The sequence below is a fragment of the Symphalangus syndactylus genome, chromosome 21 (assembly GCF_028878055.3).
Source record: "Symphalangus syndactylus isolate Jambi chromosome 21, NHGRI_mSymSyn1-v2.1_pri, whole genome shotgun sequence".
In the NCBI taxonomy this organism is placed as follows: Eukaryota; Metazoa; Chordata; class Mammalia; order Primates; family Hylobatidae; genus Symphalangus; species Symphalangus syndactylus.
In genome coordinates, this window is record NC_072443.2 from 86,236,231 (window position 1) to 86,253,662 (window position 17,432).

At 51.5% G+C, this 17,432-nt stretch overlaps 1 protein-coding gene across 4 annotated transcripts in view; it reads left to right on the forward strand.

Annotated features, from left to right (window-relative positions):
* The window catches only part of DEAF1 (DEAF1 transcription factor), a 64,082-nt gene that overhangs the window by 2,180 nt on the left and 44,470 nt on the right, over positions 1 to 17,432 (forward strand). For 3 of the 4 annotated variants that reach the window (XR_010118708.1, XM_055260058.2, XM_055260056.2), the window contains exons 2-9: positions 1,377 to 1,474; positions 4,469 to 4,598; positions 4,874 to 5,020; positions 6,240 to 6,379; positions 8,599 to 8,664; positions 13,789 to 13,915; positions 15,022 to 15,150; positions 16,032 to 16,160. Coding sequence is in view for 3 of the 4 variants with exons in the window: in XM_055260058.2 (XP_055116033.1) it covers positions 1,377 to 1,474; positions 4,469 to 4,598; positions 4,874 to 5,020; positions 6,240 to 6,379; positions 8,599 to 8,664; positions 13,789 to 13,915; positions 15,022 to 15,150; positions 16,032 to 16,160 (966 nt within the window). In the remaining variant the exon portion in view is untranslated. The remainder of the gene's footprint in view (positions 1 to 1,376; positions 1,475 to 4,468; positions 4,599 to 4,873; positions 5,021 to 6,239; positions 6,380 to 8,598; positions 8,665 to 13,788; positions 13,916 to 15,021; positions 15,151 to 16,031; positions 16,161 to 17,432) is intronic. The other variant, XM_055260059.2, reaches the window with a different exon arrangement.

A 17,432-nucleotide genomic window follows, 5' to 3' on the forward strand; every position in this document is an offset into this window, starting at 1 on the left:
TGCCGGAGCTTGTGGTGCTGAGAGGCGAGGATGAGTGAGCCGTGCGCCTGGTGTGGTCTGGTTGTGGAGACAGACAGCAAACATGCCTTTTTTTTTTTTTTTTTTTTTTTTTTTTGAGACGGAGTTTCGCTGTTGTTGCCCAGGCTGGAGTGCAATGGTGTGATCTCATCTCACTGCAACCTCCGCCTCCCGAGTTCAAGCGATTCTCCTGCCTCAGCCTCCTGAGTAGCTGGGATTACAGGCATGCGCCACCACGCCCGGCTAATTTTGTATTTTTAGTAGAGATGGGGTTTCTCTATGTTGGTCAGGCTGGTCTCGAACTCCCGACCTCAGGTGATCCACCCACCTCAGCCTCCCAAAGTGCTGGGATTACAGATGTGAGCCACCGCGCCTGGCTGCAAACAGGCATTTTTAGGGCAGTTTGGTGACTGCTCGGTTAATGGTATGGTCAGAACTCATTCAACCAGTATCTTTTAAACATCTGCTGTGTGCCAGAGATTGCCCTGGACACAGGACATTCTAGAACTCTGGGTGACAGAAGAGCCACTTGCTTGGCCTAGGAGCATCACAGGAAGACTTCGAAGAGGCAGAGAGTAGGGTGTGGGGGTGTTGGTGACAGAAAGTGTTTCTCTAGAAACACTCCAGCACGCAGAGGCTGGAGCTGCAGGACCTATCTGGGATGACAGGGGCAGGAGGTGGGGTGCTGCTGACCTCTGTAGTAACTGCCCTGTGTGCAGACGCTGCCGGAGGGCCTGTCTGCATGCCAGGGGGCTGAGTTCCATGTTGTAGGGGGTGCGGTGGGGTGGCACCAAGGGGCATAGGCAGGTTACATGTACTTTTTAGGAGGAAGGGGTCAGAGACCAAGGGCAATTGGCAGCGAGCATGGGGCCGAGGTCACCTGACGACGGTGGCCTGACCCCTGCAGTGGAGGAGAGGCAGGAACGGAGCTACAAGAGTGGATCCAGGAGGCGTCCTCACCTGCGGGGAGGCCAAGAGCTCCTTGTAGGTGCGGGGCACACCTGACCAGCAGAACACACAGCTGTGCCGCAGAAGGAGATAGAAGCCCTGTGGTGGTTTGGTAGAGCTGGGGCTGGCTGGGGGGGCGGGGGGGTGGGTTTGTTGTATGCATTTTTTACTGCACATAAAAGGCTTTACTGGGGAAGAATAGATTTCCTCTTTTTCCTGGAAGAGCCGAATGACTTAGACAATGGAATAGAAATGTTGGTCGAGCATGTTCATGGAAGCGTTAAGATCTTCCTGGTTACAAGGGCACGTACCTGAGGGGGAGTCACTTTGTTTGAAGCACATGAGTGAGGCTGTTCGCTTTGTCTGTTCTGGCTTTCCTTGCTTGTTACATGAGACTCCTTCTGTTGCAGAGGTGACCACAGTGACAGTGGCCAACGTGGGAGCTGCCGCAGACAATGTCTTCACCACGTCTGTGGCGAACGCGGCGTCCATCTCAGGACATGTTCTGGTAGGTGCCACGCTGGCGGTCTCGGGCTTCCCTGAGGCTCTCCCCGGGTTCAGCCCGCCGTGTGAACCTCTGCTCTGTGAGCTGGGGAGGGACTCACTGGCTTGCTCTGCTCTCAGAAGCCTTCGGACTGTGCTGGGGGTGGGAGAAATTACAGCTGAGGTAGAAGCTGCCTCAGAAGGCCAGGTGAAGAGTCGCACTTCGTCAGATGGGCTTGTGGCCTGCGTCGGGCAGGGACTCCCAGCTCCCGACCCAGCCCAGGCTGCCATCCGGCCACAGTTCAGCCTCTGCCCGAGGCCCGGCCCTGTCTGTGCTCCTTACTCCTGTAGCTGCAGGGCCAGCTGAAAGAAGCACGGCGTTTCCCTCCCCCATATCCTGTTCTCGTAGCATTTATGGTGCAGTCTCCCACGCTCCTTCATTCTGCACACCTGACTGCCGTCTACTTGGGAAACTGCGTTTCAAATAGTGTCTGTGCCACCTTCAAAGCCCTGTTATGATCATATTTTATCAGCTTGTTTTATGTTTTATATGTGGGGCCTTCGGCAATCTGGGGACATCTGGTCAACCAGGGCAGGCAACCTTGTTTCCAAGTGGCAGGTGCCTGGGTGGGTCCAGTCTCCAGAAAGGGGTTTTCCCTGGGACCATTGGCACCTGTTACTTGTAGTCTTTTCAGCCTTGGTCACACACCTGGGATATCATCTCCATATACCTGAAAACAGAGTGGTTATTTGTTTGTTTTGTTTTTGAGACGGAGTCTTGCTCTGTCACCTAGACTGGAGTGCAGTGGTGCAATCTTGGATCATTGCAACCTCTGCCTCATGAGTTCAAGCCATTCTTGTGCCTCAGCCTCCTGAGTAGCTGGGATTACAGGCGTGTGCCACTATGCCAGGCTAATTTTTGTATTTTTAGTAGAGACAGGTCACCATGTTGTCCAGGCTGGCCACAAACTCCTGACCTCAGGTGCCCGCCTTGACCTCCCAAAGTGATGGGATTATAAGGATTACAGGTGTGAGCCACCGCACCTGGCCAGAAAGCAGAGTTATTGTTAGAATGGCAGCAAACAGAAAACTTGTGAAGGACTTCAGTAAAAACATAAGAAACTTGGAAACCCCCTGCCCTCCCCTCCCCTCCCCTGCCCTCCCCTCCTCTTCTCTCCCCTCCCCTGCCCTCCCCTCCTCTTGTCTCCCCTCCCTTCCCCTTCTTCCTTTTTGACAGAGTCTTGCTCTGTTGCCCAGACTGGAGGGCAGTGGAGTAATCTCAATTCACTGCAACCTCCACCTCCTGGGTTCGCCATGTTGTCCAGGTGGTCTCAAACTCCTGATCTCAGGTAGCTACCACCTCGGCCTCCCAATGTGCTGGGATTACAGGCATGAGCCACCGCGCCCAGCCCAGAAACTTGGCTTATTTCTGGTGGGTGTGAGAACACACACAAGCTGACCCATGGCCACGTGGCTATCCGTGTTTTCAGTCAGGCTGCTCCTTCCTGGCAGCGGGGTCTGGGCCCCTCCTCATTTCCTAGGAGGGGCTGAAGCGCAAGGCACCTGCGGGTGCCTGGAACGTGCTGATGTCATGGAGCGCGGGGGTGTCCTGCAAGTGCCTGCAGAGGCTGAGGCTGGTCTTCTCCCCTCCAGGCCAGGAAGACCAGAGACTGGTGTGTTCCTGTTTGGAAACTGACAACAAAGTGGGGCACGGTCTGAAATAACTGTATGTCCCCTTCCTAAGAAAAATACTCTGTGACTCTTAAACAAACACAAGACATTCCCTTTCTCCAGTGAAGAGCTGCAGGTCTTTGGTGACTCAGGCACAGGGTAGGACCCCCTGTGTGAGGTGTTGGTCCTGGGGCCTCCGTGAGCCCAGGCGCCAGGCATGTGTGTTGGGGGGGTCCCTCAACTCCATGATAAACTTCTACTCAAGTGCCCTGATTTGACAGTGACATTTTCAGATGTAGGAAACAGTTGTCGGCTGGGTGCGGTGGCTCCTGCCTGTAATCCCAGCACTTTGGGAGGCCGAGGCGGGCAGATCGCGAGGTCAGAAGATCGAGACCATCCTAGCTAACACGGTGAAACCCCATCTCTACTAAAAAAAATGCAAAAAATTAGCCGGATGTGGTGGCGGGCGTGTGTAGTCCCAGCTACTTAGGAGGCTGAGGCAGGAGAATGGCGTGAACCCAGGAGGTGGAGCTTGCAGTGAGCTGAGATGGCGCCACCGCACTCCAACCTGGGCGACAGAGTGAGACTCCGTCTCAAAAAAAAAAAAAGAAAAAGAGAAAAAAGAAACAGTTGTCTTCTTGGTTTGCCTCGGTTGGTTTTGTATTCAGAATGAAAACCTTGGGGCACCCAGAACACTGGGTTCGGAGAGGACCCTGGAAGTCTCTGGTCTGCCCCACTGCTGGATGAACACAGCCTGCAGGCCAGAGTTTGCCGGATGACTTGGCCAAGGTGGGGTTCAAGTTTCAGCAGTGGTGTGTGGGCATGGGGACTCTGGCTGCCTGTGGCGGGGTCTGTGCAGCCTAAAGGGTGATTTTCGAAGCAGGCAGCAGTTGCAGCAGCTTCAGCCAGTGTGCAAATGTGGTTTTGAGGCCCTGGTCTCCAGTCGCCATCTGTAAAGGGCTCTGGAGGGCGGTCCTGCACAAGGCCTTGTTTGTGGCTGCCAACTCGGTCTGTTGGAAACCCTGCATGAAGACGGAGACCTTGTGGGAGCTGCTCAGGTGGAAGGGAGGGTGTTTCCTGTTTGTGGAGCACCTTTCTTCCTTCCCTTGACAAATGATGGCAAGCATTTTCCTCAGCACCACACAGACTTCGGCATTGTCTGTTCTTGTTCTTGGCTCTGTTTTTAAGTCTTTGAGAGATACCTTTGGAAAAGATATGGGGTGCCTAGGTGAGCATCCCTTCCTGGTGAGAACAGCCAGAGTCCTGCTGGAGGATGGCCCAGCTGGGCTCAGTGACACGCCTGGTGTCACGCTCGGACGTGACCTGACGGAGCGGTTTTTCCTTCTAGTCTGGTAGGACGGCCCTTCAGATTGGGGACAGCCTGAACACCGAAAAAGCCACACTGATTGTCGTCCACACGGATGGGAGCATCGTGGAGACCACTGGGCTGAAGGGCCCGGCAGCTCCCCTCACCCCAGGTACAGCGGTGCCTGCACCCCAGGCCTTGGGCAAAACACGTTTCAGAATAGATAGAATTTATTTCAGAGATTTATTTACTTGTTTCTTTTTGTGGTAAAGTTGGAATATCAAATATTAATAGATTTTAAGTAGAAGCAGTGGAATTTTCCTGGCCGAGAAGAGTTTTTCCGCCATTGAAGGAGGTGGCACTGCCTGGGAGGTGTTGTCTGAGATGAGTGCATGCTTTGCTTTCCGGCATCCAGCCTCTCACCTTCAAACACTTTCTCTGCCCAAGGTCCTCAGTCTCCTCCAACCCCTCTGGCTCCCGGCCAAGAAAAAGGTGGAACTAAATACAACTGGGACCCTTCTGTGTACGACAGTGAGCTGCCCGTACGGTGCCGGAACATCAGCGGCACTCTGTACAAGAACAGGCTCGGCTCAGGTGAGGACTGCAGCTTCAGACTCCAAAGTCGTATTCCCCTTTGTAACCCCCCTAGGATAAATTGGGGGCTGAGAAAGATGAAAATCATGGCACCTAGAACTAGTTAAGAAGACAGGGCCGGGGCCGGGTGCAGTGGCTCACGCTTGTAATCCCAGCACTTTGGGAGGCCGAGGCGGGTGGATCACGAGGTCAGGAGATCGAGACGATGATGAAACCCCGTCTCTACTAAAAATACAAAAAATTAGCCGGGCGTGGTGGCAGGCGCCTGTAGTCCTAGCTACACGGAGAGGCTGAGGCAGGAGAATGGCGTGAACCCGGGAGGCGGAGCTTGCAGTGAGCCGAGATTGCGCCACTGCACTCCAGCCTGGGCGACAGAGCAAGACTCCGTCTCAAAAAAAAAAAAAAAAAAAAAGACAGGGCCGGGTGCGGTGGCTGACAGCTGTAATCCCAGCACTTTGGGAAGCCGAGGTGGGCAGATCACGGGGTCAGGAGATCGAGACCATCCTGGCTAACATGGTGAAACCCTGTCTCTACTAAAAATACAAAAAATTAGTGGAGCATAGTGGCGGGTGCCTATAGTCCCATAGTCCCAGCTACTTAGGAGTCTGAGGCAGGAGACTGGCGTGAACGCGGAGGCAGAGTTTGCAGTGAGCCGAGATCGCGCCACTGCACTCCAGCCTGGATGACAGAGGGAGACTCTGTCTCAAAAAAAAAAAAACAACAAAGAAGACAGAAGGTGCAAGTGGTGCCCAGTTCCTGTGAACTGAGCTGAGGCTTGGGAGAGGCACGGGGCAGGGCTGGGCCCGGGAACCATCTGGGGGTAAAAAGCCATTGTGACCCACGGGACAGGAGACAAGCGAGAAGAAGCGGGAGGGAGGCAGGGCTGGGACGTGTTCCTCAAGTTGCCAGGTCAGCTTGGGACTTGTAGACGAAGGCTCTGGAAGTGGGTACCAGAGGTGCTCAGTGTGGGACCTGGTTGAGCTTGCAGTGCCTGTGGACAGCTGATGAAGAGATCACTTACGGGGTCAGAGGCACAGGCTGCAAAGGCAGACCCATGGTGGCCCTGTCAGGGCCAAGTATGCGGGTGGGTGAGATCACACAAGCCGCTGGGGTGCTGGTGCTGGTGCTGGTGGAGCGGCTGAGGAGGTGCCAGGAGGGAGGTGATAGCAGAGGCGACGTTCCCACCTGCCGTCATCGTGACTGCTGCCCTTCCTTGCAGGCGGCCGAGGACGGTGCATCAAGCAGGGGGAGAACTGGTACAGTCCCACCGAGTTTGAGGCCATGGCAGGAAGAGCCAGCAGTAAGGACTGGAAAAGAAGCATTCGCTACGCGGGCCGACCCTTGCAGTGCCTCATCCAGGTATCGTCCGCGCCCTCATCTGTGCTCAGCACACAGCTCAGACGTGGGGCCCTCTGAGGCGGCCCAGCCAGAGGGAGGGCACAGACCACGGGGTCAGACAAATGGGATTTGCAGCCTCCACCTGCTGTCTGTGTGGCCTTGGACGAGTGATTTACCCTCTCGTATTTCAGTTTCTGGATCTTTCACATGGGGATGATGATGATTGTGACCCTGTGAGGACTGTTGGGAGAAGTGCATGAGGTCACAGCTCCTGGCACAGAATAGCTGCAGAAAGGGGGCGTGTCAAATACACAAAAAATGAAAACAGTGGAAGTTAAGATAATCGCTTCTGTTTGAATGCATGTGACCCTTTCAAAGTCACCTAACTTCTCATCAGTCTACTAAGAAAGGAGGACTTCTAATTCCTATTCCAGTTTAGCTCCTTGGGTGTTATTAAGGAAGCAGTTCCTGTAGAGTCTTTTGCAAATCTTGAAAGGAAAGAGGTAGGTCCTGCCACCAGTAATGGCATTGTGAAAAGGAGAAGGCTCTGGAAATTACTCTTTTTGTTTTTTTTTTTGTTTGTTTTTTTTTTGTTTTTTTTTTTTTGAGACAGAGTCTCACCCTGTTGCCCAGGCTGGAGTGCAGTGACTTGATCTTGGCTCACTGCAACCTCCGCCTCCCAGGCTCAGATGATTGTCCCGCCTCAGCCTCCTGAGTAGCTGGGATCACAGGTGCCTGCCACCACGCCTGGCTTTTTTTTTTTTTTTTTTTTTTTTTTTTTTTTTTTTTTTCAGTAGAGATGGGGTTTTACCGTGTTGGCCAGGCTGGTCTTGAAGTCCTGACCTCAGGTGATCTGCCTGCCTCGGCCTCCCAAAGTGCTGGGATTACAGGTGTGAGCCACAGTACCCGGCCTATTTTTTTTTGTATTTTTTCATAGGGACGGGGTTTCACCAGGCTGGCCAGGCTGGTCTCGAACTCCCGACCTCAAGTGAGCCACCTGCCTTGCCTCTCAAAGTGCTGAGATTACAGGCGTGAGCCACAATACCCGGCCTACTTTTTGTATTTTAATGGAGACCAACCATGTTGGTCAGGTTGGTCTTGAACTCCTGACCTTAAGTGAGCCACCCCCCTCGGCCTCCCAAAGTGCTGGGATTACAGGTGTGAGCCACAGTACCCGGCCTATTTTGTATTTTTTCATAAGGACGGGGTTTCACCAGACTGGCCAGGCTGGTCTCGAACTCCCGACCTCAAGTGAGCCACCTGCCTCGCCTGTCAAAGTGCTGGGATTACAGGCGTGAGCCACAATACCCGGCCTACTTTTTGTATTTTAATGGAGACCAACCATGTTGGTCAGGTTGGTCTTGAACTCCTGACCTTAAGTGAGCCACCCCCCTCGGCCTCCCAAAGTGCTGGGATTACAGGCGTGAGCCACCACACCTGGCCTGGGCATTACCTGATTTCTCATATATATATATATATTTTTTTTTTTTTTTTTTTTTTTTTTTTTTTTGAGGCAAAGGCCTCCCTCTGTTGCCCAGGCTGGAGTGCAGTGGTGCGATCTCAGCTCAATGTAACCTCTGCCTCCCTGGTTCAAGCGATCCTCCTGCCTGAGCCTCCCAGGTAGCTGGGACTATGGGCATGCGCCACCACGCCAGCTAATTTTTGTATTTTTAGTAGACATGAGGTTTCACCATGTTGGCCAGGCTGGTCTCTAGCTCCTGAGCTCAGGTGGTCTGCCTGCCTCGGCCTCTCAAAGTCCTGGGATTACAGGCATGAGCCACCATGCCCGGCCCTGATTTTGCAGAATTTTTATCTTTATGAGGTTGGGCACGGTGGCTTACGCTTGTAATCCCAGCACTTCGAGAGGCCAAGGTGGGCAGATTGCTTGAGGCCAGGAGTTCGAGACCAGCCTGGTCAACATGGCAAAACCTGTCTCTACTAAAGAGACAAAAATTAGCTGGATGTGGTGGTGCAAGCCTATAATCCCAGCTTCTTGGGAGGCTGAGGCACAAGAATTGCTTGCGCCGGGGAGGCAGAGGTTGCACTGAGCCGAGAATGTGCCACTGCACTCCAGCCTGGGCAACCCAACAAGACTTCAGCCTCAAAAAAAAAAAAAAAAAAGAATTTTTATATTTATGAATGGCAGGTAAGTGGTAGAAGTGGTTGAAATCTTCTGTTATTGAATGATACACATTTAGGGGCTAACTTTCTAATGCATGGTGGTTCTTTTTACATCTCAGGATGGGATCTTAAACCCTCACGCTGCCTCTTGCACCTGTGCTGCCTGCTGCGACGACATGACCTTAGTAAGTTGCCAGCGTGTCTGGAGCAGGAGCACTTGGTGGGGCTGGGGGTGGCTGAAAGGGTCCCACAGCGCTTAGCCTCTTTCTTGGCTGTTTCCCTCCTGCCCTCTGCCTTGGAGAGAGACACTGTCCTCACTTCTCCTGAGTTGTTCTGTCCCCTGCTCCCTGATACACCACGATGAATCCTGATGTCTCGATGGGGGACACGTGGTTGGCCCACAAGATGTTGCTCAAAGAACATTTATGGAAACCTTAAATAATGAAAAGCAGTTATAATGTCACCGCCTTAACTCTAAAACTAAACATACACACTTTTCCTTGTATGCGTGCCATTTTATATTCTGCATTTTGTAACATGTCAGAAAAATGCTATCGTAAACTTATTCATGTATAGAGCTTTTAACGTCTTTTTGACGTATTTCCTTATTCTAAATTCTTAACTACTTCACAAAGACCCAAAATAATTTTTTTTCTTTCTTTTTTTTTTTTTTTTGAGAAGAAGTCTCACTCTGTTGCCCACATTAGAGTGCAGTGGCACGGTCTCGGCTCACTGCAACCTCCGCCTCCCGGATTCAAGCAATTCTCCTGCCTCAGCCTCCCGAGTAGCTGAGATTACAGGCGTGCGCCACAATGCCCGGCTAATTTTTGTATTTTTAGTAGAGATGGGGTTTTGCCACGTTGGTCAGGCTGGTCTCAAATTCCTGACCCACGTGATCCGTCCGCCTTGGCCTTCCAAAGTGTTGACATTACAGGCGTGAGCCACTGCACCTCAAAAAAAAACATAGAGAGACCTACCATATTCTCGGGGTGAAACACTAAACATCCTAGAATTGTGTAGTTCATAAATAGATTTCATGTGATTCTAGTGGAAAAAACAATTTTGTGAACGTAAAATAATTTTGAAGTTGATTGGGAAAAGCCAGTAGGTGGGACTCTTAGAGACGCTGCAGGAGTAAAGGAGCCGGGAGGAGGCGTCGGTCCCACTGGCAGTTGAGCCTGCGGGTAGATCATTTGCAGGGATTCCAACGCTGAAGTACTTAGATGTCAGTCTAGGAAATCATGTACAGGGTTTGTACGTGGAAGATACTGAAGAAAATGCTGAAGAAAGACATCAGAGAAGATTGAAATATGTCAAAAGACATCTTGTGCCCGTGGATTAGAAGACTCAGTATAGTAAAGATGTGACTTTTTCCCAAGTTGATTCATAGGTTTAACACAATTACTATCAAAATGCCAGCAGGAGGCCGGGCGCGGTGGCTCACGCTTGTAATCCCAGCGCTTTGGGAGGCCGAGGCGGGCGGATCACGAGGTCAGGAGATCGAGACCACGGTGAAACCCCATCTCTACTAAAAATACAAAAAATTAGCCGGGCCTGGTGGCGGGCGCCTGTAGTCCCAGCTACTCAGAGAGGCTGAGGCAGGAGAATGGCGTGAACCCGGGAGACGGAGCTTGCAGTGAGCCGAGATTGCGCCACTGCACTCCAGCCTGGGCGACAGAGCAAGACTCTGTCTCAAAAAAAAACAAAACAAAACAAAAAATGCCAGCAGGATTATTTTTAGATGCAGACAAGCTGATTCTAAAATTTGCATAAAAAGGTAAAGGAAATAAAAAAGCCAAACCAGTTTTGAAATAAAAGTTTAAAATGGGTGGAATCACATTGCGGGGTCTTAAGACTTACTAGGTTGTGACAGTAATCAAGACAGTGTGGCACTGGCAGAGGGAGAGACCCCAGGGTCTGGGTCAGACTAGAGCGTCGTGGTAGAGTCCGGCAAATGGCCTTGGAGCGACTGGACATTCGTCGGCAGAGACAGAGGATGACCTAAACTTCACACTTGGTAGAAAAATGAATTCAAAACGCATCATCAATCTAAAGTGAAAGGTAAAACTATAACATTTTTAGGAGAAAACACATTGGAAAATCTTCCTGACCTGGAGTTAGAACTAGGATTTCTTGGATTGGACTTTATCAAATTTTAAAACTTTTGGCTTCCACTTGGAGAATAGTGGTGTGATGAGCTCAGTGGACCAACTCTCCAGAGAAATAACTAGTGAAAATTGTGAAAAAATAACCCCTTAAGGTCTCCAGAAATTGTCCTGGGGGCACACAGCAAATAAAGAAACGTCCAAGAAAACGTAGTCAGTCTTGGAAAGAGCAGTGAGGATTGTGACATTTGAGCTACAGCCAGCTCCTTCCCTCCCTTTCTGCCCCCAGCTCCCTATGGAGGAGGCTCCATTCTGGGTGGTTGTGACCAAGAAAACAGGGTTCCCACTCCTTGCAGCTCCCGGGCAAGGGATATGGTATCTCACTGGGAGGGGTAGGCCACCAGCATTTCTCAACCCCTTCAGCTCTAAGTTGCAGTACATTCCTGGGAAGTGTGACTGAAAATCTCTTCAATCAGCCCCACTCAGAGGGCAGAGGCTTTACCCAGGCGTGGGAGGCCAAGCATAGGGAGGCCCCAATTTCCCTCAACCCAGATTACCCATAGGGTGGAGCATCCATGCAGTGAGAGGCTGCTGCCCCCCACACAGAGCCCGGCTGATGCAACAGAATTCCCTCTGATAGACTCAGGCACTGTTCCCGCCTCTAGGTCTATAGTAGGGGCTCAGACGTTCAGCCCAAAAGAGAGAGAGGCCATAAGAACAGAGAGCTCCAAAGACCCTCCCGGAGGAACTGACTTGATTTGAAACAGTGTGGGGATGTTCAAGCCTAAAAGTGCCCTGGAAAACAGTGGACATTTTGGTGGTAAGCAGTTAAGAGGAGGCCGGCAGTTCCATTAGAGCAAGAAACTAAACTGTAGGTCAGCAAGTTCACCAGAGAGGCGAGGAAAGCCACAGCTAAGAACCCACCTGGGAAACCGACCTTCGAGATCTAACCTCTCGGTAAAGAAGCCCTAATTTAATTGGCTCAGACAGCAGAGCAATGTGTGCCCCAGGGCATTGTTGAAAGTGATGGAGCAGGCCGCTGGCAGTTGATTCTGACACTTGACTAAACCAACAGCTTAACAGAGATCAGGGAGAGAGACAGCCAAAACCTCCACCACCAAAGGTGACTGCACCCTACCCAGGGCCGAGCCCTCGGAGGAGCAGTAGCCAAGGCCGCCCCCGGAGAACTGGCTCAGTAAAACCGTCCAGCCCTGTCCCTGAATAACAAGCTGACAGCAGCAAGGAGCCTGGAGAAAGGAGAACTGCTTTCCACTGTTGCTACAATGTATCACCTGCGGTGTCTGATTCTTAACAAAAGATGATAAGACATGCAAAGAGCCTTGAACCATACACAGGAAGAACGCAGGCAAAGAAATTGTCTGGAGAGGCCCGGATGTTGAGTTTAACGGGAAAAAGCTTTAAAATAACCATCCTCAGTATGTTCAGAGGACTAAAGGAAACCACAGCTAGAGATTGCATGGAAGGTCTGAAGACACTGTCTCCTCACTGGAGAATGTCAATGAAGAGACATAAATTACTAAAAAAAGTCGGCCGGGCACGGTGTCTCACGCCTGTAATCCCAGCACTGGGAGGCCGAGGTGGGCAGATCATGAGGTCAGGAGACCGAGACCATCCTGGCTAACACGGTGAAACCCCGTCTGTACTAAAAATACAAAAAATTAGCCAGGCTTGGTGGCGGGCGCCTGTAGTCCCAGCTACTCGGGAGGCTGAAGCAGGAGAATAGCGTGAACCCGGGAGGCAGAGCTTGCAGTGAGCCCAGATTGTGCCACTGCACTCCAGCCTGGGAGACAGAGTGAGACTCCGTCTGGGAAAAAAAAAAAAAAAGTCAAATGGAAATTGTAGACTTGAAAAGAAGAATAACTGAATGAAAACTTCACTAGAGAGTCTCAGCAGGTTTGAACTGGCAGAAGCAACGTTGTGAGCGTGTGTCCGGCAGCCTTGTGTGGTGCTGGGCTTGCGAGGGTCTCGGATCGGAGGCAGGAGTGTCCCAGGCCCAGCTGCGTGAGGGTTTGGCCTCTTCCATGGGGAGATCTTTGGTGACTTTTACCGTTTTCTTCTTTAATTGCTCCCATGCCTCCTCCTGTCTGGCGGGGTGCTGCTGAAGCTATGCCCTTGTGCTGCCAACTTTCTCCTCTGTGGCTTCTTCTCATTCCTCGCTTGCTTGACCCCCATCTATTTTCTGTCTTTTAGGAATTCCTGGCCTTTTTTTTTTTTTTTGAGACGGAGTCTCGCTGTCGCCCTGGCTGGAGTGCAGTGGCGCAATGTCGGCTCACTACACGCTCTGCCTCCCTGGTTCACACCATTCTCTTGCCTCAGCCTCCTGAGTAGCTGGGACTACAGGCACCTGCCACCACGCCCGGCTAATTTTTTGTATTTTTAGTAGAGACGGGGTTTCACCGTGTTAGCCAGGATGATCTCGAGCTCCTGACCTCGTGATCCGCCCACCTCGGCCTCCCAAAGTGCTAGGATTACAGGTGTGAGCCACCGCGCCCAGCCTCGTATGTTCAAGTATCCTTTCTGTCATTTTAAGGGATTTGGGGCCTAAAGAGGTGGGATTTTGGCTGGGTGCGGTGGCTCACACCTGTAATCCCAGCACTTTGAGAGGCTGAGGCTGGAGGATCACCTGAGGTTGGGAGTTCGAGATCAGCCTGACTAACATGGAGAAACCCCGTCTCTACTAAAAATACAAAAATTAGCCAGGCGTGGTGGTGCGCATCTGTAATCCCAGCTACTCAGGAGGCTGTGGCAGGAGAATCACTTGAACCTCGGAGGTGAAGGTTGCAGTGAGTGGAGATCGTGCCACTGCACTCCAGCCTGGGCAACAGAGTGAGACTCTTATGTCTCAAAAAAAAAAAAAAAAAAAAGAGAAAATTAGCTGGGTTTGGTGACACATGCCTGTAATCACAGCTACTGAGGAGGCTAAGGCAGGAGAATCACTTGAACCCGGGAGGCGGAGGTTGCAGTAAGCCGAGATCGCGCCGCTGCACTCCAGCGTGGGCAACTAGAGTGAAACTCCGTCTCAAAAAAGAAAAAGAGGTGGGATTTTTAGGGGCGCTTACCATCTTAATGTGGTCTCACCGTGTGACTCACACACCCCGCGGTGCCACCACTTAAGGAGGAATTGCAAGCGCAGCACAGCTTTTGCACACATGAACGTGGTGGCTTCTCTCCTTTTTCCCCCAGAGTGGCCCAGTCAGGCTTTTTGTGCCTTACAAAAGGCGCAAGAAGGAGAATGAACTGCCCACAACTCCCGTGAAGAAGGATTCCCCCAAGAACATCACGTTGCTTCCAGCCACCGCGGCTACCACCTGTGAGTTTGAGAAAACACAGCTCTAGTTTACTGAGGGGACCTGAGTGCGTTGCCTTCTCTCATCACCACTCCCACGGCCACTGTGGGATTCTCATTTCTAAAGCACATTGTGTGGCTGGAGGGATGCCAACGCCTTCATGCACCTTTGCAGTGCGGCCCCTGAGTGGGAAGGGCTGTCCCAGTGCCCAGCTCAGTCTTGCTTCCCTGGGACCCAGCCACTGTCGGCCTTGTCCTGGGCTGTTTCCCAGTGTGAGTGAGCATCAGGAGACGTTTCCTGACAGGGGTGTCCTTGGTGAGGGATTCTCAGTGCGCTGGACGAGGGCTGCAGAGAGCTCTGTGGGTCTTTCTCTGTGGCCGGGCTGGAGGGCAGCGTCAGGATCCCGGCTCGCTGCAGCCTTGGCCTCCCAAGCTCAGGCACTCCTCCCACCTCAGCCTCCCAAGTAGCTGGGACCACAGGCACGTGCCACCATGCCCAGCTAATGTTTTTAGTTTTTTGTACAGACAGGGTTTAAATGGGGAGAGGTAGCAATAGGAGAAAATGTCTTTGTAATAGGCTTTTGTTAACTAATATAAGTCTGGGTTTTTGCATTTATAGAGCAAGGTCTTTCTAAAACACCCTGTCGGCTCCTTCCTGAGGCCCTGGGTGGTGGGTGCAGGAAGAGTCTCACAGCAGCAGAGTCTCAAGATCTGTCGCCAGGATTTGTTTTTGAGCTGGAGAGGCAGCCTTGCTGTGGGACGCAGCTGCTTTTTACCTTCAGCTTGGATTAAAGATGTTTTCTTAATTCGAACCACAAAGTACTTAAAAATCATTGAAAGTTTTATTTTGTGTTTGTTTTTTGGCTGGGCAGCACGTTTCTGTGGTTCACAGTTTAAACAATGAACAGTTGGTGGTGGCAAGTTGCCATCCTGGCCGTCCTGGTTTTCTCCTGTGAGGTCTCCTCCAAGATCTGGGATTTCCCCTGTGTCCTTCACATGGGAGGGTACGGTTACCGTTGCCTGCACTTCAGCCCAGGCCCCCACAAGGATTGGTGCCTGCGGGTGGCACAGGACCTGTGTGCCGTGGGCGCCACTGCCTGGCCATGTGAAATGTGCTTCTGCCTTTCCAGTCACCGTGACCCCCTCAGGACAGATCACGACCTCGGGGGCACTGACCTTTGACCGAGCATCCACGGTAGAGGCCACTGCTGTCATATCAGAGAGTCCGGCCCAGGGCGACGTCTTCACAGGAGCCACGGGTGAGCTGCTCCAGTGCCTGCCTGACACGTCCTCGGTATATCCTTGACTATGACATCGCTTCCCCGACACCACATTGGGCTGCGTAGGCTGCTGGGTACCTCGAGCGGGGCCTTGAACCAGGCGTTTGTTGGTGGGGACAGCGTGGGAGCCACGTCAGGTGGGCGGTGCAGTGTGGATAGGGTTGGCATGTGGCAGTGGGTTACTTGTGACAGATGCCACAGCCGGCAAAGCTGAAAATACTCTGTCTGCCGGCTCCTGCTTTTGACTGCAGTTGTGCAACAGAAATGCGGCCTAGCCAGATGTGTGCTGGAGAATATTCTAGTAGCCACACTGAGGAAAATAAAGGAAAGAGCTAGAACTGATTTTTTTTTTTTTTTTTTTTTTTGAGGTGGAGTCTCGCTCCATCCCCCAGGCTGGAGTGCAGTGGCGCCATCTCAGCTCACTGCAAGCTCCGCCTCCCGGGTTGACACCATTCTCCTGCTGTAGCCTCCCAAGTAGCTGGGACTACAGGTGCCCGCCACCATGCCCAGCTACTTTTTTTTTTTTGTATTTTTAGTAGAGACGGGGTTTGACTATGTTAGCCAGGATGGTCTTGATCTCCTGACCTCGTGATCTGCCAATCTCGGCCTCCCAAAGTGCTGGGATTATGGGCGTGAGCCACTGCGCCTGGCCTGATTTTTATAATCTACTTTATTTCACCTGATACAACCCCAATCCTATTATGTCAGCAATTCAGGCTTACCACATTTCAGGGGCTCAGTAGTCACGTGTGGCCATAAGCTACTATGTGTACTGAATGGCGCAGCCATAGAGCGTGATCTTTAGAGTCTGCTGTGCAGACAACTGTCCCGAGGCTCCCTGTCCCTTTTCTCCCCAACAGTCCAAGAGGCCAGCGTGCAGCCCCCATGCAGGGCCAGCCACCCTGAGCCTCACTACCCCGGCTATCAGGACAGCTGCCAGATCGCACCGTTTCCAGAAGCTGCGTTGCCAACATCACATCCCAAAATAGGTAGGTTTGAAAGAATTCACATATGTACAGGTTATTGTCCTCAGAATTGCTTCCTATGAAAGAATTTCTAAGTGAAATGGGATTCGTTTTGTTTTGTTTTGTTGTTGTTGATGCATTAGATCAGTGGCTGGCAAAGTGTGGCCCACTGCCTATGTTTGTAAATAAAGTTTTACTGACACACAGCCACGTCCGTTCCTGTGTGTGCTGTGGAAGTTGCTTTTGGTACAACAGCAGGGCAAGCCCCTAGAAACCAATTGGCCCGTGAAGTCTGAAGTTCTTTCTGGTGAGTTTGCTGTTGTCCCCTTGAGGGTAGACACTCCCCAGTGGCAGGTCTTGGTCTCTCCAGAGCTGGCATAGACATTCGGTATCTGCTGAAAGAAGGAAAAAACAAGGCCTAAATGTGGCCTAAATCTTTAAAATGATGATACACTGTAAATGCATTCTAACTTTGATTTTTCGTTTAACTGCACTTTTATTTTTTTTGAGATGGAGTCTCGCTCTGTTGCCCAGGCTGGGGTGCAGTGGCACAATCTTGGCTCGCTGCAACCTCTGCCTGGTTCAAGTGATTCTCCTGCCTCAGCCTCCCAAGTAGCTGAGATTACAGGTCTCGAACTCCTGACCTCAAGTGATCCATCCACCTCAGCCTCCCAAAGTGCTGGGATTACAGGTGTGAGCCACCACATGCAGCCAAGATTTCTGTATAATTATACGTTTTTTTTTGTTGTTGTTGTTTTTTGAGACAGAGTGTCACTCTGTTGCCCAGGCTGGAGTGCAGTGGAGCAATCTCGGTTCACTGCAACCTCTGCCTGCCAGGTTCAAGCAATTCTCCTGCCTCAGCCTCCTGAGTAGGTGGGACTACAGGTGCACGCCACCATGCCCAGCTAATTTTTTTTTTTTTTTGAATTTTTAGTAGAGACGGGGTTTCACCATACTGGTTAGGCTGGTCTCGAACTCCTGACCTCATGATCCACCTGCCTCAGCCTCCCAAAGTGCTGGGATTACAGGCGTGAGCCATCGCGCCCAACTGTAATTATACTTTTTTAAAGGGTGCATGTGATCGATACGTGATTGATTGAACCCTCCCCTGCTGGTGGCAAATGCATGTTTTCCATTTTTCACTATCACAGACAGTGCAAGAAACTTGTTCATGAAAAACTTACCTTTTCATCTTCATTTGCTTGTTTCATTATTCTCTCTTTTGCCTGTCTAAACTCTTTCCATCTTTAAAGCTTACCTCAGGGCTGGGCGTGGTGGCTCATCCTTTTTTTTTTT